This window comes from Mustela putorius, unplaced genomic scaffold (assembly GCF_011764305.1).
Source record: "Mustela putorius furo isolate JIRA1106 unplaced genomic scaffold, ASM1176430v1.1 tig00000145_pilon_pilon_pilon, whole genome shotgun sequence".
Taxonomy (NCBI): Eukaryota; Metazoa; Chordata; class Mammalia; order Carnivora; family Mustelidae; genus Mustela; species Mustela putorius.
In genome coordinates this window covers 39,514,911-39,538,180 of record NW_025421294.1, presented here as the reverse complement: position 1 = coordinate 39,538,180, position 23,270 = coordinate 39,514,911, and the positions used below count along the sequence as shown (strand labels likewise).

Here is a 23,270-nt window from a genome sequence, read left to right as displayed (position 1 = left end):
TAGTAGTGATATGACTAATATTCATTTATTTCCCCAAATGAAAATTATTTCCCATGATAGATAGGTGTTGGGACAATGTCCCAGGTAGAGGAAACAACAGCTAAGTCACTGATATGCAATAGGCTCTGACTTTTTTGGAAGGTGGCATGGAGGCAGGCATGGGGGGGTGGTGTAAAGTAGTAGGAAGTTGGGTGGTATCAGACTGTGAAGAACCTTGTTTGCTGTAGGAAGAATGTTATGTTCTAGGATGGCGGCAGGGTGCTATTAGAGATATAGAAGCCAGGGAATGGCCAAATGTGTGTCTTAGGGAGATCCCCAGGTAGCCAAGAAGAGCTAGGTCTGACAGAGCTGGAAAATTGTGAGAGAAAGTAGCCCTTTAAAGCCAGTACAGTACAGGGGTCTACATGGAATAGACAAGGGCTCATGATGGCAAAGTTATTCATGGTTAAACAAGGACCTCCTGCACATAAGACTTTATAAGGTGAGAAAGGCAGTTCCTACTCTCAGGACATCATATACAGTAGGGAAAGAAAAAAGGGAAGAACTAGAAATAGCTATAATTTAGGACAAATAATCATCCCAAGAGAACAATAAGGACAGCATTAAGAGGGTCAAAAGGAAGGGGAGGGTGCTTGGGTGTGACATCCAGGTGCATGAATCAGAAAAGGCTGTGTGCTTATTGTCAGAATCCTTCCCCCCATCACTGGACCATAATAAGCTGTATGAGGCAAGGGCTGCATCTAAGATTTTCTTGACCAGCACAGAGAAGGGAATCAATAACTCTTGGAAAATAGTGATTGTGGACTGGGGTTCATCTGAGTTTCCTGGTGCTGCTAGATGCGTGGTTGTAGAGTGAAAGGAGAGATCTATTCCAGGAAATCCAGTCTGGTCAGTGGTGAGCTCGTTGCAGGCCTTTGAATTTTCTCCCTTTGATCCCTAACTACAGAAAGCATACTTTTTTTCCATCTTGAAACAAAGAAGTAAACAAAAAACAATGACAACAGCTCATGATATCCCCTCTTCTCGATCACCCACCTGATATGTCTGCATGTGGGGCTGGATTCAGTCAGGCTTTGGGTACTTGGTGTAAGAGTTACATGAACCACTCTTGATTTCAACAATTAGAATGACTCAGCCCATTTGGCTCAGGAGAAAGAAGGCTTTTGTGTCAGCATAACCAGGGTATCACAGTATCACATGTGCTACCTGGGAAACCAAGTCCAAGCACCAATGGGAGGTCATTGTGTTTAGCTGATGATTTAAAAAATGCCTATAGAGATTTTGCCAGGGGGAAAAAAGTACTGGTTTAATTTGAGTGAAATTTAATATAATATAGTTATAATATAGTTATAATATAGTTATAATATAGTTATGGATTCTGAGAATTGGTGAAGCCATTCATGATAATAAACCTCTTATTTGCTTTGGTATGATGTTTATTGTCTTTTCATTTTAGTTGTGGCTTAAGCCAAGGCAAAATGCTCTGCCCATTGTGCTTTTCAGTTAGACAGACCCTGTCTCTTTTAAATTATGCTTTGTGTAAAATGGACTAGGTCACATGTAATAAATTTTGGCATTTTAATGGAAACTTTATAGAGAAAATAGTTAACAATCTGCTTTAATTTCAAAACTAATTTTCTCTTTCATACAGTAAGGCAGTATCTTGGTAAAATGTGCAAAATGCATGGGGATTTAATTATGATGGCAATTTGTTCTGAAATGAGGATAAGCTGGACTGTCAATATTCTGAATAAAGGTGTTGGGGGTTGCAGTGAGGGTAGAAGTATAATGGCTTGATGTTCCCGGGTCCTGAGTGCCACGTGGACCATAGTAGAATTACAAGTCCTGGCACATTACTTGCTAGTCAGTAGAAGGATGGATGTTCCTGGGGGGAAAGACAGGGCCTATACACTCCAGTGGGATCATCGCCATATAAGAACTGATAGATAAGGAAAAAATTGGGAATCATTTTTTTCATGTCTATCCATTGGATCCAATTCATTCATTAATTTATTGCTTCAACAGATATTTCAATTCCATTGTGTTAAGTGCTAGAGATACAAAGATAAGCAAAAATAAGCAGGGTTCCTACCTTAAGAAGATTATAGGCTTTGAGAGAGGAACACGGTCATCAAAGAATGACACAAATGTATGTACAAGGTTAACTGTGTCAAGAAATTTGAAGGAAGAATCCCTGGTGCCAGGTGAGTGTCCAGAAGGGGTATTTCATATGATCCAGGGAAGTGGTGGTAGTTAGTAGTCTTAGAAAACGTTACGTGTGAAGCCCCAACAGAGCTGGAAACTGGGCAAGGAGGACGGCATATTGTGTATTATTCCAGGCAGAAGGAAAAGTGTACACAGACCCTTAAGGATGTGTTAGCGTAATGGGTCAAAGGGAGCCAGGGTGACTTGATGTGCCTGAGATGCATGCTTCCATGGGAGAGGCAGGTGGGCCCTTCTGGGTTTGTAGTGACAGACCCAGTCTTACATTCTTAAATTTATCAGGAAACTGAAGTATGACATGGGTCAGATCTAAATTTTGTGGTGATTGCCTTTACTTGCAATGTCTAAAATGTGCTAGAGGAAGAGGAAGTACATGTTGGGGGACCAGTAGGAACACACCTGTGGCAATCAGATAAGAGGAGGGGTTTGGAACAGGGTGGCAGTATTGGAGGAGAGGCATGCTTATCTTGGCATCTAGCTCACTATGGCAGTGAGAAAACCAAGCTCTAGGTTTGGTTTTCTGTAGGACCGAGGCCCCTGTCGGAGGCAGGCCAAAGTCATAAGTTCAGGAAACCTCAGGAGTAGTGATGATAGAAGTGACTAATAGGAATTCAATCTATAAGTTGGTTGAAAGATGGGGATGAAGTTGAGGCAAGACCCAAAAGGGCTTATGAACATTATATTTTCAAACATTGTTTATACCAGACATAAATGGTGTTGGTTGGGTGTGAATTTGTCCCATAGCTCTTTTTATTGCAAGCCATGCTTTAGAGCATAATGATCATTAAAAAAAAAAAAAAATCTACATTTCTTTGGACTTAAAAAAAGAAATGTGTTTTTGGTATACAGCAAATTGCCTTAAGCAGCTTGAAATGAAAGCCTTTTCAAGCAAAGGCCACATTGAGACCCCTGCTCAGCTGGTGAGGCAGTTGAACCTGCCAGTCAGAATGGGTCTCAAGTTTAGTGTCAGGGGTTCCTGGGACTGCCCTGAGTCGTGGTGGCCTGTAAACTTCCCATACTACTCCCACCACTGCATTGCTCCAGCACTGAGTTCCTGACTATTGCTGTGAGCACGCAGACAACTCATCTAGCTTTACCTGACTGCCTTGTGCTTAAAATGGCAGGCACCCAACTCTTGCAGTGTCTTTCACCTCAAGGACACTTGATTCCACACAACAAGGGTCTTTCATTTCTGAGCTCTATGCTGTGCTTGATATGGCTGCATATTCTTCTGGATCACTGACGACTGTGTCAGGGCACGTTCACTGTCATGGTTTCTGGTCTTAATAAGAGTTCATTCCTTATCAACACCATTATTTTGCCCTGAGAAAATCTAAAGCTTGATTCTGAAAACCCACTACAGACCCATGAAGGCATCTTGCATCTTCTCTCCCAATTTGCTTCAATCAGCAAATGAATGGATATACAATTATTGAGCACCCATTGTGTGCTCTACATTTGTGCTCAGGACTTTCATTCACTTAAGTCTCAGACACCCTTGTAAGGCAAAGGTTATGTTCAGTATTATAAGGAAAGGAGTCAGAGGCTCACAGAAGTTAACTTTCCCAAAGCCACTTAGCAAAAAGAAGGTGGCAAAATGTGTCAGACCCAAGACTTCTGATTCTATACCCAAGACTCTTCCCACCTTAAATTGGTAAACAAGCTGGCTTTAGATGGTTCATGGACAGTGAAGGAAAAAAACAAGTGAATCACATGATGGGAAAGTTGTTTTCCTTTCAGTTCCCTATCAAACATTCCAATTAGTCAAATAGAAAGTGTGTTTGGTGTTAAAGTGGATTTAGCATGTGTTGAATATCTACTAATCTCCCTTTTTAACACTAAAAAATTTTAGCAAGAATTTAACAAAATCATTTTGATTCTATCTTCTTTTTTTGGAACATAATATTGGTTTCCTTATGATGGTGATATAAAACTGTCTTTTAAGGAAGAAAATTAGAGGAAAAAATTTAAAAATGTTGAATAAATTATGTTGTATGGACACAATAATGACAAAATATCATGGAAGTATATCCATCTGAATGAAGCTAGGACATACTCCATTCATTTAAACCACCTCCTTTGCTCCCAGGACATGTGGGTCTTCATGTAATCACTGAGGCACTAAGTTCTAAATGTGTTCATTGTTGATTTGTTTTCCTGGGAAAGATACAGAAGCAATTATAATAAAAACTATCCCTGTCACTAGAACCACTAAGTTGTTCTTTTTAAGTTTAAATTTTATAACGCAAATCAACCCAAGCTAGTAATGGAGTCTTAAAACCTAGGAAAAATATGTAAGTTTATTGCAAAAGATAATATCCCATTTAAAACAGTTTAGAAATTTACAAAACCTTACATTGGTACATAGTCTTTAAGAAGGTGCTCTATAGATGAACTGGTATGAAGTTCCAAGTATAGTGAGTACCTATTTTTTTTTAACTACAGAGAAAGCAGCTACATAAACTCCTGCAACTGAAGTTGATGTATCGGTCTTTTTCCCTTCAATTTTATAAAAGTAATTTTTGCTAAATTAATATCTCTCCATGAAACCATAGAACCTCAAGTACATCATTTCTGTAGAATATCATGGTAGATATTACATAATATTTCACAAAGAAGTGATTTCACATGGAAGGTGAGTATAGATATTTGGCATATGGATCTGTATGTTGTTTGAAACATAAAGATGATCATTTTTCAGCAGGAAGTTGTTTACTGAACCCATTTCCTTTCTAACTATTTAAAAGTTTCGATATCCAGAAGAGACCCCTCTTCCCGATTTCAGGTTGGTGGCCTGAGTAGTGCTGTGTTGTGCTTTGGTATAGAATTATCATAGCCTCATTTGTTGTTGTTTTGTTGTTATTGTTGTTGTTGTTCTCAAAATGTCAACATTTTCCAACCCCAATTTCATTTAATTCAGTTGAGGATTTATCTCAGGTCCCCAACCAGTGTACGTGTACAACAAGATGAGCTTCATTATCCAAGGGTTGGATTATCCTTTTTGCATGAGTTTCCTCAGACACCTTTTCATCATTCCAGGCTAACTCTGTCAAGTGATCCCACTCAGCTTTGGGTTGTTCTGTTTTCTGCTCATTTTGATGTTGGAATGTGCACAGAGCTTATAAAATAGGTAGAGTAAGTATTTATATCTCCATTCAAGAGTGGACAAACAAGTCCTGAAAATGTAAGCAATTTGCCAAGATTAGTGTAATAGACTGTTCTGTTGCCTGGGTCTCTTAATTCCAGGGACAGGATTATTTTCTTCTAGCATGCTACCTGAGAATACAAATTAATTTGAAAATTAGTGTAAGCAAAACAAATTAAGATGGAAGCTCTACAATGAGATAAAATTATATAAGAGATCCCAAATTATCTTGTTTTATTGGATTATCCTCTGTGCTGTTCTTTTCCACTGTTGGGGCCAACTAAGAGTTGATTGTGTGGATACAGAAAGATCTATGGCTTTTAGCCAGTGGTAGCATATCTTATTGAAATGTGACTTCTTAAGTATGACAAGTGTATTTATCTTAATTCCAACTTAGTGTTATGTATTCCGGTCTCATTTTGTGGGTTTAAACACTACACTAGAAGCAGAATGAGAACATCTTGAATGACATTCCAAGACTTAAATAGTGCAAGCCGAGAACTCTTTGCCAAATTTCCCTCTCACTCCCACTGAAATAGCTTTGTGCACTGCAGTACGGTGACAGGGAAAGGTGAAGTTGTCGGAGTGGTTTGCTCAGATAGTCTCAGTTTGCAGTGTGGTACATACGTCCTACGTGCACTCTGCAGACTCTAACTCAGACACCTGATCTTCAGCAAAGGGGATTATGAAATGTCTTCTTCACTGAATGCTTGCTGAGCTTTAGGATCCCTTTTCTAAGCAGCATCAATACAACCAGAGCCTGGTAGAGAATTTAATGCAAAGGATGCGAGCCTTTCCAACCTACCCCTTATCCCTAAGAGTATGTAGCAATTAATTCTATTACTTTAGTAGTTTGTTCAGCCATGCAAGTTTGACTGGACCCACACGTATGAGGGTCTTGCCAAAAGAATGAGTCAGACTTCAAAAGAATTCAGACTTTGGGAAGGAAAGCTCTTTAATACTAAAATGGAAAAAATATATATATTCTCATCCCCAGTCCTGCTGCTTCGTCAATCAGGTGACCATCACCTGGTCATCACAAAGGGAGATTATGAAGATTAACGTACTTTGGAATCTATCTACAAGGCTGTTGCTGGGATGAATGAACAAGAACCAGTGTTGTGTTTTATCTTAGTCTTATGTTACTGGTAAGATGAATGGTCAGACAAGCTGCTGGATCTCGTGGTCTTAAATATTGCAGGGACGTTAACTGTGGAATCTTAAAGTCCAAGCCCAAACCAGGTCCAAATCATTTGCTGACAGGTCTCAGGCCCAAGGCTGAGAACATGATGGTTTATGGCAGGATCTGCAGCAGTTACAACTGCAGGATAGCCATACCACCAAGCTCCTTAAACCCTGCTGTAACCTCACTCTGCCATGGCCTGTAAAGCTTACATAGCATGAGATGACACATCCTTGATTTACAATCTAAGGGCTAATTAAAAATGAAAATGACCCAACCCACCAAGTGACCTTGCATTTTTATGCCCTACCTACTTCTGTTGTGCTTCTATATGTCAAAATCTTAGAACACTGTGGTTTATGTCTCTCTCTCTCTCTTTTTTTTTCCCTAGAGTATCTGCTTATAATGCTCCTCTATCTTCCTGTCATGCACAAAAATTTTTTTTTTCCTTTTGGGATGATGTACCAGGATGGAAAGAAGTGTTTAGCATCATGGAGGTGTTGGAAAATGTCATAGGGTTTTGATCATGGTGGGAAACTAGACTCTCAAAGGATGTGGCCTGGCCATGTGTGACAGCAAGCTAGGCGAGTGGTCACTCTAGGGTCCATGCAGTCCTCAGCAAGCAGCATCACTCATTCAGGTGACATTAGTAGTCAGGTGTCCAGCAGCAGTTAAACCAGCCCGAGTCTTTCCCATTTCACAAGTTAAATGGCTAACCACCTGGGGCCTGTGCTAAGAAGTAGAGAAGGCCTGAGGGCAGTGGTTTCCCCACCTTGGGGAGGTATCTAGGGGAGGCAAAGGGAATGGACCCAACAAACTCAGATCCACCAGAAGCATTTCTTCTTCACTTTCTTGGTCTTCCTCCTTAAGTCCTGTTTCTCAGGGGCTGGGGGTTCTGCTGGGGACTTCGGTGGAGGAGATGCCTCCTCCACTGGTTCCGCTTCCTCCAGACTCTGCAGAACTTCATGGAACCTGCCTTCCTGCTGCCGAAAATCATATTCTACACTGAAAAACAGAGAGAGGGAAGGAAAGTAAATTCAAATCAGCACATACTGATTTAGCATTACTGAGTGTCTGACTGACATGGAAGAGCGTAGGCTTTGAGATCAAGTCCCACATGCTTAGGTACCTACTGACCTTGGGAAGATTGTGCCACTCCTCAACCTCCAGTTCCTCATGGATTGAACTGGCACCTGAAATGCCTTCCTTTTTTGGATATTCTTAAGTCTAAAAGAGATGTGTAAGATAGCAGCCTGATAGTAGGTGCTCCGTAAAAATTACTCCAATCTCTCTTGCACATTATTTAATGCTATTGTTAATTATTTTTATACATTTTACACAAAAACTGCATTATAGAAGATTTAAGTAATACAGATGAATATACAATAAAACTGATGACTCAATTTCCTCATCAATAAAACGGACACAACAACAGCAACAATCTCAAAGGCTTTCTTTGGAATTAATATGTATATTAACTAAGTGAGAGAATACAAAGGAAATACTTATAGCAGTACCTGGCTCTATGGAAGTAAACCTTCCATATTTAGTAGCTCCTATTAGTGTTGTTATTAATATCATTATTGCCATTATTACAACTAATACATTATGCCTTGCTCTTTGCCTTGCTTCTCAATTTAATAATGTGGCTTGGAGAGCTTTCCATATACACTTACCTCAATGTAGACATATTTAAATTCTTTCCTTTAACACATATTTCTTAATCCCCACTTTTTCTTTGCTATTTTATTTGTGTGTTTTGGAGTCATTAATATACAGACTCCATTGTATTATCTGTACACAGATCTGTGAGGTAAACATGATGCATTTGGGGACTGGTAATTCCCAGGAGTTGAGAAAGTCAGAGGTCAGGAAGTACAGAAGCTCTGGTTTGTTTACCAGTGGGGGGTCACACTGGGTACTCACACTTCCCATGCCCTTGAGGGCTTGAGAATCAGGCTTGCAGGTGGTCAGTTTGTCAGCTTGATTCATAACTCTGGCTCAGTTTTCCCAGAAACTGGAAAGCAGGCTCAGAAGAATGAATCTTGCAGATGCCTCTGAAGGCTGTGCATGGGCTCTCTCTGCCCTTAATTGTCCACTTTACACCCTAGGAGATTTACTTATGGAGGACTCTCCACTGCCGAGATGATTATAAGAAGACTCTTAAGCTCTTAGCTGTGTTTTCACCTGGTTTCATTCTAGAGGCCTCAGATGGCCCAAGGTGAGTAACCACTGTAGGAGTGTGGAAAGTGGAGGAAATGCAGAGTCACAGAAGCAGTATATTCTCTTTGCTTGGCAAGGAGAGAATTGAAAGGTTTCATACAGAAGACAGAAGACCCCCACAGTGGTCTGTGATGTGGCCATGACAGTCTGAAGTCTTTCACCCAGCCAGGGATAAAAAGGAGCTATCGTTAAAGGGAACACCTGTCCTTATCTACTATCTCCATGTCACATCACAAGAGACCCAGTTTCAGAGTAGGTGCTGCTAGAAAGGCAAATCATGATTGTCACACATGACTACTGAAGCCCCCAACTGGGCATTCCAAGCTGGAAGAAGCTGAAAAGTTAGAAGAGCCAGACGGCATGTTTTGTAGCCAGACTGATGGGGTGTCAGTGCTTAGGGAGTATTAGGAAGATGTTTCTGATTATTTTGTTTCTGCATTTTTCATAAGCTTCACCCAGATTTCCTTCTCCTTGGTGTTATCCTTTTTTCCATCCCTCCCTGGTCTCTTCTACAGAGACATACTTCTGGCTGGATGGCCTATATAATGGCTGTGTTTTCCAAAGCAAAGCTCCACAACTGATTAGCTGTGAGATCTTGAAGAAGTCATTTCTGATTTTTTTTTTTTTTTTTTAAGCCACAGGGTCCTCATCTCAAAATGAGCATGGTACCTACTCATAGGATTTCAGTGAAATTTAAAGGTTATGCATGTATAACACCCAGCTCAGAGCAAGACACCAAGTATTCAGCCAGTCATTCAACAAATATTTATTGGGTATCACACATGTGCCAGACCCTATGCTACGCGCTAGGGAAGGAATGGTAGACAGACAGACATTATTTCTGGTTTCCTGGTATTGGTAGTCCAGTGGCTCTATGTCTTCAGTAATGTCAGTCAACATCAAAAGCAATTAGGGACATTTTAGTTAAAGCTGAAGATTTGCCAGGTCATTGAACAAAGACATCCACAAACTCAAACACTGAGCCTTTCACTTCCAGGATGCACTATCCAGCACTGTACTCCTCTTTGTCTCTGGGCATGGGGTGAATTTTTGTCTGCATTACCTGTACCTCACTCTCCCCAGTAGAAACTTAAGAGATGGATTCAGAGGCTGGGAAAGAATTGATCTCCAACAACCTCTGCATTGCTTCAAGGAAAACATTTAAAGCAATAAGTTGCAAATTCTGATTGTTAAGCCCACTAGCACTAGTTCACAGATAGGGCACAAACACATTCACAGTTCTGCTACCTCCTAAAATATTCCTAGCCTTCCCTACTTCATCCTAGAACACCATATAGAGCCCCAAAAAGTGGGTACCTCCTGCTCATTCTCAGAATTTCCTGTGCTTTCTGATAAGGGATAATTTATCCATCTATCCAATCAGCCAGACAGCCAACCAACTATCCATTTATCCAACCAATTATCCATCCATCCATCTATCCATTCATCCATCCATCCATCCATCCATCCATCCATCCATCCATTCATCCTACCCATCATCTAGCCATCCAGCCAGCTGGCCAGCTGGCTAAGCAGCCATTTCCTGCTCTGGGCCTGACACTGTGCTCAGCTATAGGGATAACAGTAAGATAGACAGATATGGATACTGCTCTCATAGATCTTAGATTCCAGCACATGAGATAGATGATTAAACTAACAATTGTTTTACAGATTGCTTTGCATTTATCTCAACTACCCCTACCTACTACCTGTTCAAACACACACCTCTACCACATTATATGAGCGTACACATAAACTGACCTCCTTCTTTTCCTTATATGTAACTTTTCTCTGACTTCACAATTCAAACAAACAAATGACAACAACACACCCTTTGAGTTTGTTAAGATTCACAATAGTGTCCCAATACCAGTTAGAAAAAAATAATGCTCTGGAGAATTCCAGAATATGTATAGAACTGGCATGTCTAGAGGTAGAAGAGCCAGGAGACAGAATGTTAACTCTGTCTCATCATCACAACTTAAAGTTCAGCCCAATATAGAGAACAGAACAGGGACTGTTCTGTGGAACACTCCTGGGTTTGAACTGAGAATACCGCTTACTGGCTGGGTGACCCTGAGCAAGTTGCTACTCTTTCTGAGACTCAGTTGAAAGCGGGGATTATAAAGCCATCTCACTGGGTAGTTGTGCAGATGGGACACAATAACAGGTGAAATGTCCTCACGTAGGATATGGTGTCTGCCCACTCCACTCTTCACTAAGTCTCTTGTCTTCCTATCTTAGGGACTGAATGCCTTACCTCTTCACTCATACCTTTAGCTCTTCAGTAATTGTACACCTTGTCAGGAACTCTTCACTCTTCCCCTCCATATACGTTCAGGGAAGAATACACTCTTTATGTTTCTATGGAAACACCACAGGTTTCCATTATAATCTTTAGAGCTCAGGGAGCTCCCCACCCCCCTCCTATAACTGTCCCCACTGGTCTTGACAATTTAAAGGGGATTGAAAGTGACTTTCTTTTCAAGGCCAGACAAATAGCTGAATATAGGGAAACATGTACACTTTGGAAAGAAATTGATTAATGTTTTTAAGGCCAAAGCAATTTATTAACATAAAGGAAAATTGTCACTTTTCTTCTTATTCCTCCATTTGACAAACTACTGTTTAGTTTCGTGGGGAGAGGACAAGAAGTATGTTTTGTTTTGGTAGCAACTGCCTTATAAATAGGCAGGGGGTAGTGCCCTCTCTCATCTGTTTTCATTTTGAGGCTGGGTAGAGAAGAGGAGATACCACTCAACTTCCTACTCACCCAACCTACACCAATTCAGCACCCTCTTGAAAAGGAATAAGCTGCCTACTTGGTAAGAATTCAAATAAACTCTTAACAAAGGATTCTTTATAGATTCTGGAGAATGATTGTTTGCCGTGGGCTTGGTATCAAGGTCAACACCAGTAACTCTCCCAACCTCATCTCCACTTGTTTTCTTCCTCTTAATCTTCCTACCCTGACACCCTTACCATTTTCTGCCACTCATATTCCATAGGGAGGACAGAAGTGTTGAGTGCTTGGCTTGTGCAGAACTCTGGTTCACAGCTTTGGGCAAATGGTGGTCAAGAATTTATTATAGTGTGTGATTCAAGCCTGGGACCATTGAGATAGTCCAGAGCACTCAAGGTTTGTGAGGTTAGTCCTCTGAAGATGGATGGAGTACCTAACCCCTGGCTCAGGGGTGCCCAGTTCACTGGGGAGCCTTAGAGTCCTTTCTGTCCACAATGCCTATGCGTGGCACCACACCACACTTAAGAGAGTGAGCTGTGTGGAAAGGAGGAATGGAAGAGAGCTCTCAGATTTTCTTCTTGAGGGCACCTCACTAATCTAGCAGATAGATCAATACTTCAGCCATCATGCTAGTTGAAAAGTAGAAGGATGTTTTTCTAGGTAACTGGAAGGAGAGAGAAGCCTAGGTTGTGGCTTGTCTGGAAGAAGAAATAGTAAGAAGAAAAAGTAGGTAAATACATGAGAATATAACCAAACAGCAGAGCTAGGTTGTGGATGCAGTATCTTGGCTGAGAAAACTGAAGTGCAGTGAGCCAAAGGGAGATAAAAGTTTATGTAGAAGCAAACAGTAGAAACCTCTTACATTTATATAGCACTTTTATATCACAAACCTTTTCAGATCTGTGTTTTTCTTTTACCTTTATAATAGCCCAGGAAGATGGGAAAATTGTTATCCCCATTTAACTGACAAAGGGTTTGGCAAAAGGAAAGTCCCACCATGAGTTATGATCAGAATCTAAGCCTGGTTTCCTGACTCCCTGTCCTTTGTTTTTCCTAAAGAGAGATCAGTTGTTTTATTCCAGGGCTTGCCTATTAAGGGGGTGGGGTGGGGTAGAGTGGGGGGTCTTATTCTAAGAAGAAAGAAAGAATGAGAATACCTGCAGTGTGTTAGGTGAGGACATATGGTATTTAAGTGAATAATAATGACAGGAATGAGGAGAAGTAGGAAGGTGGGGAGGAGGAGGAAGTGGAGAGAGCAGAGGGGTGGCAGGAAGACAGGGAGAACTACCATTCCTCTCATTTATGAAGAGTCATCTGTGGTGTGAACACTATACTACAAGCTCAATGATTCTCACGTGTCTCGTGTAATTTTCATAGCCCCTTGAGATTAGATGCTAACTTCATTTTACACATGAGGAAACTGAGGCGAGGGGAGGTAAATATTCTGCCAAGAGCACACGCTAGTAAGCGACAGGGCCAGGATCTGCACCTATATTGTCCAGCTCCAAAGCTTGACTACTGAGGTATTCTGTGCTGAAAGAGCATAGTAGTCTCTATTTGTGTGAGATCCTAGGTGCCAAATGTGTATGGGGTAGGTGTGGTGAGGCAGTGCTGATCAAGGCCTGGTGCACCCTAAAGACCTCTCAACCCCCTGTGGAACTGGACGAAACCTGCGACTGTGGCCCATGGTGACACCTTCTGACCCAGCTAACCAACCCACTTCAAAACAGTGCTTCTAGCTTGCAGGGCAGTTCTGCCCATAAGGCTGTTTTCCCAGAGGAGGTGGGCGCTGCTCCTAAGAGGGAGCTTACTCAAGGCCATACAGGGACTCAGCAGTCTTGGGTCTACTGGAGGCTACTGAGGTCTGTGGCTGTCTCTCTGCACTTTCTTCTTAGCAGGTGAGTCTTGCTCTTTTATAAAGAAAAGTGGCGACAAGCCACTGCCATAAACCATAACTCCTGGCAAGTTGGCTGAGAAATTAATGATCCACAGCATCTCTCTGAAGACAAAACATCTCCCAAAACCCTCTCCATCCCTTCATCATCTCTGTCAGAGTGCTTCTGCGACCCCTCTTACCACAGAACTCAGGTGCACTACAGATTTATTACTGCCTGCAACTTCCTTTTTTAGAGAATTAGCCATCAGAATCAACGGAATCAGCGAAGGTAGTTTGGTTCCTCTCCACTTGGATAAATCACGCCATTTTGGAAAGTGTCTCTGGGGGAGAATTACAGTCTGGGAAAGTAGGAGCTTTCGCTAGTTTGTTTTCTTTTCCCCTCAACCTGGAAGGGACTTTGTTCCTAACACTTTCTTCTAATGACCAGATTGCTCATTATTTATAGGGTATAATTTTAAGCTTTACAACTTGCAGCCATTTTAAGTTGGCAAGTGTACCCCTTCTCCTAGGGCCTCTGTCTGCTGATGAGTCCTCAGAGAACTGTAGGTTCCCTTCTCAATACATAAGTAAGTAGGACCAAGCTGCAGAAATCTTCACTGCTGATCCCTGACTGTGAAAGAAATCTGTGCCCTGCCTTCTGTGGCTCTGTGTCAAGAAGGTCTTTAGGATTGGCCTCCAGAAGTGGCAGATCATCTCAGAGAACTTTAACATGTATATTCATTGATTCTCCAAGGTCAGAGTAAGAGTGGCAGGGGCAAGAAAATCTCCTGAAAGCAGGATCGGTTTGCACTCTTGCTACATTGAATTTTGGACAAGTTGTTCATGGAACCCCTCTTGAGTCCTGGTTTCCTCATCTGCAGAGTGGTTACAACAACCAGACCCCCATTTTAAGATTGTTGGGAGTCCAAAGTGAGAGGATACATGTACAGTGTTTAGCAAAGCTCTTGGCACCATGCCTGGTTCAATACATGGTAATGATTGTTACATTAACTTTACAGAGAAATAAAGATTGGGTCATTCTGTGGTCAACCGTGTCCTCTGTGCCAGCAGCCATCCATTTGTTATTCCTGTGAAATTCTAAACTTGATTGATTTTATATTTATAGTATGTTTCAGCCTCTTTAGCTATTAATGCATTAAAATAGGTTTCATTTTTATTTCAGATAAATTGCTGATGCTATAAATTTACTTTCTCCTTGCATTCTAAGGAGAAGAAGAAAGGGACAAAGCTACTGAGAGAAATGGGGGCTAGAAACAAATGTCTTAGGGATCAACCTGTCGGAGCTCTGAGAAATTTCCACATGTGCTCTGAACTCTATGTTTTCTTCCTAAAAAGAGAGAGCTGAGCCATGTTTGGTGGCACTTATTGGGGGGATGCTGGGTGGTGTTGCCCTAATGTCCTTGTTCCAGCATCTGGAATAAATGCTGTTCAGTCCGTATTGAAATTTGGCGAGGGCTGCAAACGCCCCTGTGATTACTAGAAAGAACAGACATGCTGTGTAATTTGTAATTATTTTCCACCGCGGACTTCATTGCTGGCCAGAGGGAGGACGGCGGCTGGAAGGCAAAGCTCGCACAGTCCACCCAGCTCCATGCTGGCAGAGCATCAGCAGCAGACAAAAGGAAAATACTAAATAATTTAGGTGGAAAGTGGGTTACTAAACCCACAGGCCTGGGCGCATATTGCATTTCTAGTAAGATAATGCCTTTTTCTCTAGTTAGGTAATAGTTCTAAGTGGAAGGGAAGGCCAAGCCCCAGTGGTTGGAAAGCTTCACCACAGAAGGAAACTCAAGGGAGACACTCAGCACCACTGACCGTGTGGCCCTAGGTGGCTCATGTAAGTCTTCAGAGCCTCCTTCCCCAGGAAGGGGCCGGCTCGGCTTTCCTCCTGCGGGGCACGCAGCTGCAAGGCTTTGGCCTGTGTTCTGGAGAGGCTCCTTCTGATGAGTTCTGAATATCTAAACTGCGAGGGAGTCACATTGGGAACAATGGGAACACAAAGGGAGGCCCTTGCAGCAAATCTTCGGAATATCCTTAACTTCTCTTTCTGGTCAGAAGGAGTTGTAACGGTGGAGGAATCGGGAATGGTGAAAAGGCGGCCCGTGGTCTGTGGAGCTTGAGGGAATGAGAGGATGGTGGTGGAGGCGCCTGGCATTCGGGGTCATGCATATTACCAGGTTCGGGAGCATGCGGCGACTACAGCTCTCTCCTAAGTCGGGAAGCTGGTGCGGGCCAGCACCTTGCATACCCACCCTATCTGGTATTTATGATTGCTCCTCCAGGACTCGCCAGAGGATAGCTCCTAGCATCTGGGCTTAGCTTGGGTGCAACATTGGGCTTTACATGGTCTTAACCTTAATTGGAGGAGCAATGTCAGCAGGGATTGCCATTGTGTTCTGATCTCAGAAGAGGCCTGAGCAACTGGGAGACGTGGCAGGAAGGAGCCACTGCAAGTGAATGCCCTACGTAATGCATAACGCAAGCCTGGGCCCCAAAGTGGACTGACAGAGACTCATTTTCTCTTCTCTTTGGAAATAGGAGGCCTCAAAAATTACTATATGAGCTAGCCCTCTGACATCCACTTCCTTTCCCGTTGCGTCCACTCTCATCTGCACCCTTGAGTTAGGCTGTATATGACTGCCTAACCCTACAATTAGTAGAAAAGCAAACGTTTTTCCAATGATGCATTCAAAACAAAAGCTATTTGCTGGGCTATTTTATTGGCAAGAATTTTCTTTTCATGGGCATGTAGGCTGGTTCTCACAAAAGTTTATAGTAAATCAACTGCATCTTCTTTTAAGACCCTGATTTTTGGGGCATCTGGGTGGCTCAGTTGGTTAAGTGGCTCAGGTCATGATCCCAGGGCCCTGGGACTGAGCCCCACATCAGGCTCTACATCAATGGGGAGCCTGCTTCTCTCTCTCCACTGCTTATACTTTCTCTTCAAGTGCACATGCTCCCTCACTCGCTCGCTCTCTCTCAAATAAAATCATTTAAAAATAAAATCCTGATTTTACCTAATTGAATGTCTCTTAAGCTTTATTGGGATCGGAACTTCTCAAGGCACTTGCTGCAACTACAGACTCCTGCCATCCTTCACCCCACCTTCTGCTCCAGGAGGTTAGGGGGTCAAGGCCAGCAACCAGTATTCGGATACCCAGGAGTCTCCTATGCTGGTGCTCCATGATTACCCTTTGAGAACATTACTTAAAGCCTGCATCTAAAACAAAGCCTTCATGATGCCCTTGGCTGAGGGGAACTTGGCCATGTAACATACTGCTGACACCCCTCAAACAGGTCTGTCCTCTAAAGGCAGCATGCTATGGAATCTAACTAGCAGGCCCTAAAAGTGAGTCTCAGTCTTGTCATGGCCACTTACTAGCTTCAGAGTAACTGTGCTTGTGCCTTACTCTCTCAGTCCCAATTGTCTAATCTGAGTATTGTGTAAGTACTTGAGCCTCAGTTGCCTCATCTGCAAAATGGGAGTATTTTTTATCCATCTCACATGGTGGTGAGGATTAAATGTGGGAACAGAAGGTATTTATAATGACCAGTAATAATAGACACTGTCTTATTTCTTTCCCCTAATTTTCTTCCCAACAGATCTCTGCTGTCAGCTAGCTGCTGTAATTGTAAAAATCATTAAAAAAAAAAAGGCAAATAAACTGAACTCCCATTAGATGCAATTTGTTTATGAATCATGAGAGTTTAATTTGGTTGTATTATTATTGCTGCTGAAAAAAAATCATCACGAATTTAGTGGTTTAAAACAACACAAATGGTACTCTTAGAACTCTGGAGATCAGAAGTCCTCCAGAACTGTAAAGCATGGCGTCAGCAGAACTGTGTTCTTCTGGAGCCTCTGTGAGAGAGTCTGTCCTTTGATTTTTTTCCACTAGAGGCTGTCCACATTTTTTGTTTGTGATTTCCTCTCTTGAACCTCTGCTTCTGTTGTCATAGCTCCTTCTCTGACTCTGCAGAGAAGACTCTCCTGACTCCCTCTTCCCTTTGTAGGGATCCTTATGATTAAATTGAGCCCACCTGGACAATCCAGGATATTCATCTCATCCCAAGATCCTTAACCACATCTGCAAAGTCCCTTTTGCCAGGTAAGGTAACATATTCACATGTCCAGGAATTAGAATAGGGACATCTTACAGGGCCTTTATTTCTACTCTGGGTTTTGATATTTTACCAAGAGAGACTACAGATCTAATATCTTAAACCCTTCTCCCTCAGAGATCACTGGGGCAGTTCAGATACCATGGAAGGGAGATATTTATTTGAGCATGGAGGGAATTCGTGGTTTGCCACAGACCAATCTGCCTTTCCAATCACAGCCGGTACAGAAGTACTGGGCAATAATGTTGGATGGCCATGATGAGCGAGGATCTCAACATCCTGTGAAACTGCAGCAGGCTCTCTGAGTCATCTAAGGAGGGTGTGATGACCTTCCATCTTGTGGAGAATCTGTAGCATCTGTAGCATTCTGTAGGTATTTGAAAATTGACAATCTCTATACTACATTTGGTTGTTGTTTGATTCAGTTCAAAAACATCTGCTGAGGATCTGCTGCCTTTCTTCCCCAATAAGAACATTTGATTAATTAAGACCCTCCACTTCCCCACCCAAGAGTAGTGGCACACACAAATGGTAATAATGGTTGTACTCTGGGGCAATCTAAATCACTGTCTCCAACCTTTGCCCCAGGCAATGTAGCCATTTCCTTTTTTGACAAATCTCTACGGAGCACCAACTATGTACCAGACACTGCCCACCACTTCGAGATAATAGCCATTGGCTGAAGGAAAGAAACTCATCAACATTACATTACAATGCAATAGGATGTACAGTATGGCAGAAGAACATGCATGCCATGGGGTTCCCCCACAGGAAGTAATGTAAGGTTATCTAGAGGAACGGGCTTTTAAGCTGCAAGAGGAAATTTCCAGACAAGGCAGAGCAGAAAAGGCATTCCAGGAAATGAGGGAGCTAATGCAAAAGAACCAAGGCATGATAGAACACACAGTATTTGAAACTAGCCAGAGATCCTGTGGCTGAGGAGAAATGGGAGACCCAGCAGGTAAGAAGGTTGGTATCACATTCAAAGGACCCTGAAAAAATGAGCTAAATGCAGCCACAGAAACTAGGATAAAGTTGTTTAGCAGGAGAGTGACATGTTAAGATTTTACTTTTCAGGTAATTTAGCAATCTGTGTGGAGGATTCCCTGGGATGGGGCGAAAGGGACCTATGGCAAAAAGATAAAGCCGTGTTCTAGTGACAAACAATGAGGGCCTTGACTGACCAGAGACAGAGCTGATGAAGCTTAGGGGATGGATTTAGCAAGTAGGATTAGTAGCCACTTTGATGTGTGCTATGAAGGAGAAGAGTGAGGAAGAAGGAGAAGAGTGAGTGGGAACTAAGATTTATGGTGTCATGGTTAATGGTGTTGAGAACATCAGAAATAAGAAGAAGAAAATACAGCATGTGTTTTGATAAATGGTGAATTTGAGGTGGCTTTGAGATATCCGTATGGAAATAAACAGAGAGAACAATCTCATGAAACAGGTAGGGGAGGGTGGTATCACAGAAATAAATTTAAAATCCATGAGTGCAGTGGGAACCATGAAAAGAGGCTAAGGCTGAGAAGAGCTGGCAGGAGACAGCTGTTCAGATAGATCCCCCCCACCCCTGCCAACGGCCCAGACACACAACAGCTCTTTTGCTGCTCTCTCCTCTCTAGAATCTTTCAAACCTTCCGTGGTCAACCTCTCCCTTCACCTATTTCAGATGTAAGTTTGCAGCTTCCTCTTTGCATTTCCTAAGCAACACATTTAGATGGGATTATGAGAAGGACTTCTATTCTTTTCCCTACAACATCTGAGGCATTTTACAGCTTAGACCAAGCAGATTTTTTTCTGGGATTAATGTCCAGAAAATAAATGCATGATTTGTGTAGCCAGAGACCTCCAAAGAGACTCTGTGATTATTTATTTATTTTTTTTTTTACCGTGAAGACAAAATGCTGGAAAAGCAGAGAAGGGGTGAGGGATGGAGGAGGGATGTAGCATGGAGGGGCCCCAGGGCCTTGAGAAGAGGAAAGAGAGCTTATTCCTTGGGATAGCTTTTTCCAAGCTTCATGGTTCATTCACCACCTTCCAGGTCTTTGTGAAACTCCCCACACCATCTGCACATTTACTTACTTTTTTTTCTCTCTCTCTGAATCCATTCACTTTTAAACCTGAACACTTACTCAAAGCAAGTAATATCACTTTTGAAAGTGAAGATCCACATCTCCTACAATGAATATATAGAGGGACTAGTTTTCAAAGTTAAAAACTTCAGTAAAAAATTTAAAGCAGTTACCCTCTGGTTAGATACTACTGCTTGTCTACGGCTATGAACCTGAGAGCAGCTCTCTTGGCAAAGAAGTGTAATAAGCAAGCATTACAAAGGCTTTGAAGATACTCTAGTACCAAACTCAGATTTCCCCTGTTAGATAATCAGAGGAATTGAAATAAATTTGGAAAAAAGGACAACCTTCTCATCATGTAATTCACTGGTACTTAATGTTGGTACCACAGGTGGCATTCACCCAATCCTCTGAGTAACTTGTCCTAGGATTAACACTAAAGAAAGGTGAGGAGAATGACTGGGGATTAAAACAGCCTGGAATCAGCTTAAGGTATAGAGTTGATTCCCACACTCTTCCCTTGGTATCTTCTGTAGTCACAATTCCAAGGAGCCCATCCTCCCTGCTGTAAGGAAGTCCCTGAGATCCCCTAAGAGCTATGCATGGAATCTGTAGGCATTTGTATTAGTGCTATTCTCCTTGGTGAGGTAGAAACTGCCAGAATGATCCACAGTAAGAAGAAAGCCAAGGAGGCATGGGGTCAGGGCACCCAGAGGGCTGTTCTTGGAGCAGGGAAAATGAGTTGGATAGAACCAATGACCTCACATGTCTTGATGGAAGCAAGTAGCATAGCCATAGCCTTTGGCTAATGAGACCATTTGGAAAACCTTATGTATTGCTAACTTAACAGCAACATCTCCACAGAAGAAGACCCAGCAGGCAACTATCAGGCGCCCATGTGCTTTATGTACAGTGACGGGGACAGGGCCCATCCATCATCAGGGAGAGGGACTGAAGCTTAACAAGGCCTGAGGATGAGGATTTCACATCACTTATTCATCAGTTTGTAAGATCTGACTTTCCAGGACACAACACAAGGTTTGAAGTCATTTGAAATGTTAAAAAAAAAAAAAAAAAAAATGACAACTCTCATCTTCCCACTGTTACTCTGACGGGGATGTTGTTTTCTGATCTCTTTGCTTTCATCAAATTAATTGTCCGTTCCTTTGCAATGGCTTAGATACAAGGTTGTAGATACTGTCTGGGAGAGCAGTCTGGCTTTGAATGGTAATAAGGGATGAAGGCATACAGTGGCTGTTCTTGGAAAACTAGGAAGTGATGTGTGTGTGTGTGTGTGTGTGTGTGTGTGAAGGTTTGCTAACCTGTGAAGGGGTATTAACTTAATTTAGAATGTTTGCTTGGGATGTTTGAAGTACATACTAGAAAAATGCAAACATTCTCAGACTTGTTGGAAGGTCATAGTTTAGCCAAATATTGCCACTTTGAATTCAGCATAAAACATCCGAATGTCAGGACTGAAAGGGACCGTAGGGACCATCTAATTAAAAGCCCTCATTTTTCACATGAGGAAACTCAAAGGCCAGAAATGATTTATTTGCTCAAGACCAGGCCGTGACACTCACTGTGCATTGGGAAATAACTACTTCTCCTTTTCACTTACAGAGCTAAATAAAAAGTCATCCTAAGATGGTAGAAAATACAGCATTCCCTGCTGAAAAAAATAAATTATCCAAAATTTAAATGGAAGTTCATTAAAAATCATTCTTCTTGTTTATGATGAATAGTTTTTGTCCTCCCTAAATGTCTAGACATTCAATAGTTTTTGTCCTCATAGTGATTAGGAAATTGACTTAACATAGGAGATACAAAAAATAGAGTAAAAAAGGTAAACAATTGATAAGACTGCCTATTTACACACTCCTATACCAGAAACCTTCTCCAGGACTCCCTTTTTCGAGGGGATATTTTACACTAAGATAAAGGGCATTTTCTGTGAGTGGTCCAGAAACTTGTGTTAACTGATGAAAAGACATGGTCCTGTGACTCCCAAGCATAAGGAGTTGACATTTCACTGAGAAAATGCTCAAGGTCCTAGGCCCCAAGTATAGAGGCCTCCTGACTTGTGTTTCCAACACCCCTTTACCTCCCAGTTCCTTGTTAGGATGAAATCCCAGGATTCCACTAAAGAGAAAGAGATTTTAAAAAGAAGACACAGACAATACAGTTGGGCCTCAGATTGCTTAGGCTCTCACTGCCTTTCTTCTCCAAAATAGAAAAGCAATAGAGAAAGCTCAACTGTATATTTTAGACAGACACAATTAGATGCCATCACCTGAAATGTCTGCTTTTGACCACTTTCCTATCATGCTACTGAAAGTGGACTGCCAGCTACGGGAGCAATGATCTTTCTAGTAATAACAGTAGTAAGCCCTTGGATTTGTACAGAGGCTTGCAGTTATAAAGGCATTCACAAAAATGAGCTTATTTGCTCTTCATGGCCACTCGTAATAAGGGTAATTGTCCCCACTCCACAGATGGGGCAACTGAGCCTGAGGCAGTTGAATGGGCATCAATCTTGGGGATCTTGACTTTATGTTTAGCACATTTACCACTACGTAATTTTTCTCATCTACCGCTATACAAATCTACTTTACTGTAGCAACCATACACACCTCCCACCCCCACCCCACTGCTGCTAGAAGGAAATGATGTACTTAGTAATGAACGCAAAGTGCTTAGCACAGTTCTTGATACCCAGGACATGCTTGGCTTGTGAGAGCCACCGTTGAGGAAGAGGCGGTGTGGTGGATTGACGTCCCGAGGCTTGGGATCAGAAAGATCTGGATTGGAGTCCTGAGTCTGACCTCTCTGGCTCGCTGAAAATGTTTAAAGCGAAACTAGGTCACATGGCTTAGCATTCCTGAGGACACGGACACCTGCCTCACAAGGCGGAACTGTGAAATGAGATGCAGACACCACGCAGAGCTTAGCGCCGTGTCAACACTCAGTGTGCAGTAAGGGTAGGGCATTCAATGTGATTTGCTCACAGACCTTCTTGTGCAGAAAGAAAGCAATGTCTGCCTAGGAACCAGATGTTAACATTTCATAGTTAAACACCTTGTTTTAATTTTTAGGTTTCAGGTATTCAAAGGCCTCCTGTTTTTGCCTCTCACTTGGCTCTCTGTGTCTAAGAGAGTTTACAAGAGTGCCCTGTGGCCCCCACAGCTTCTGTGCTCCACAGCAGAGGCCTTGGTTTTGGCCAGGTACCTGTATATGATGCACGCCGTGTTCTGGCAGGTACTGCAATTGTTGAGATCTTGGCCAGTTCGATAAAAGTTGCGCCTGCAGGAGAGAGCATTTGCTGGATGAGTCCATGGACAAAATCCCCATGGGATGCACACATTCTAGCTACTGGTTTCCTACAGCATAGCATTAACCCTCTTATCAGTAGCAATGCTCTAGAGTTGCATAACAAATCAAGAAACAAGAAACCTGTGATAATAGGACCTCACTTTTCTAGAGGGCATTATAAATGTTTAAGCACTTTTGTTATCTGAGGTTTTCTTCATGCTGACAATAAGTCGGTGAGATGAGTCAGTTACTTTTACCCCCACCAACAGTGAGGGAAACTGAGGGACCTTGCATATAGAAGGGAGATTATTAAAACCCCAGACTGTTTTGTTCAAAGCGTTTCTACCTAA

General features: G+C 42.2%; 2 protein-coding genes across 9 annotated transcripts in view; one reads left to right on the top strand and one right to left on the bottom strand.

The window, feature by feature from the left end:
- DOCK2 (dedicator of cytokinesis 2) overlaps positions 1-23,270 on the top strand; it is a 412,101-nt gene that overhangs the window by 197,857 nt on the left and 190,974 nt on the right. The window lies entirely within an intron of this gene.
- INSYN2B (inhibitory synaptic factor family member 2B) overlaps positions 4,506-23,270 on the bottom strand; it is a 116,159-nt gene continuing 97,394 nt past the window's right edge. For both annotated transcript variants that reach the window (XM_004737626.3, XM_004737629.3), the window contains exons 3-4: positions 22,837-22,911; positions 4,506-7,556 (exon numbers count right to left, since the gene is read on the bottom strand). In XM_004737626.3, coding sequence (XP_004737683.1) covers positions 7,370-7,556; positions 22,837-22,911 — 262 coding nt within the window. In that variant the 3' untranslated portion in view covers positions 4,506-7,369. The remainder of the gene's footprint in view (positions 7,557-22,836; positions 22,912-23,270) is intronic.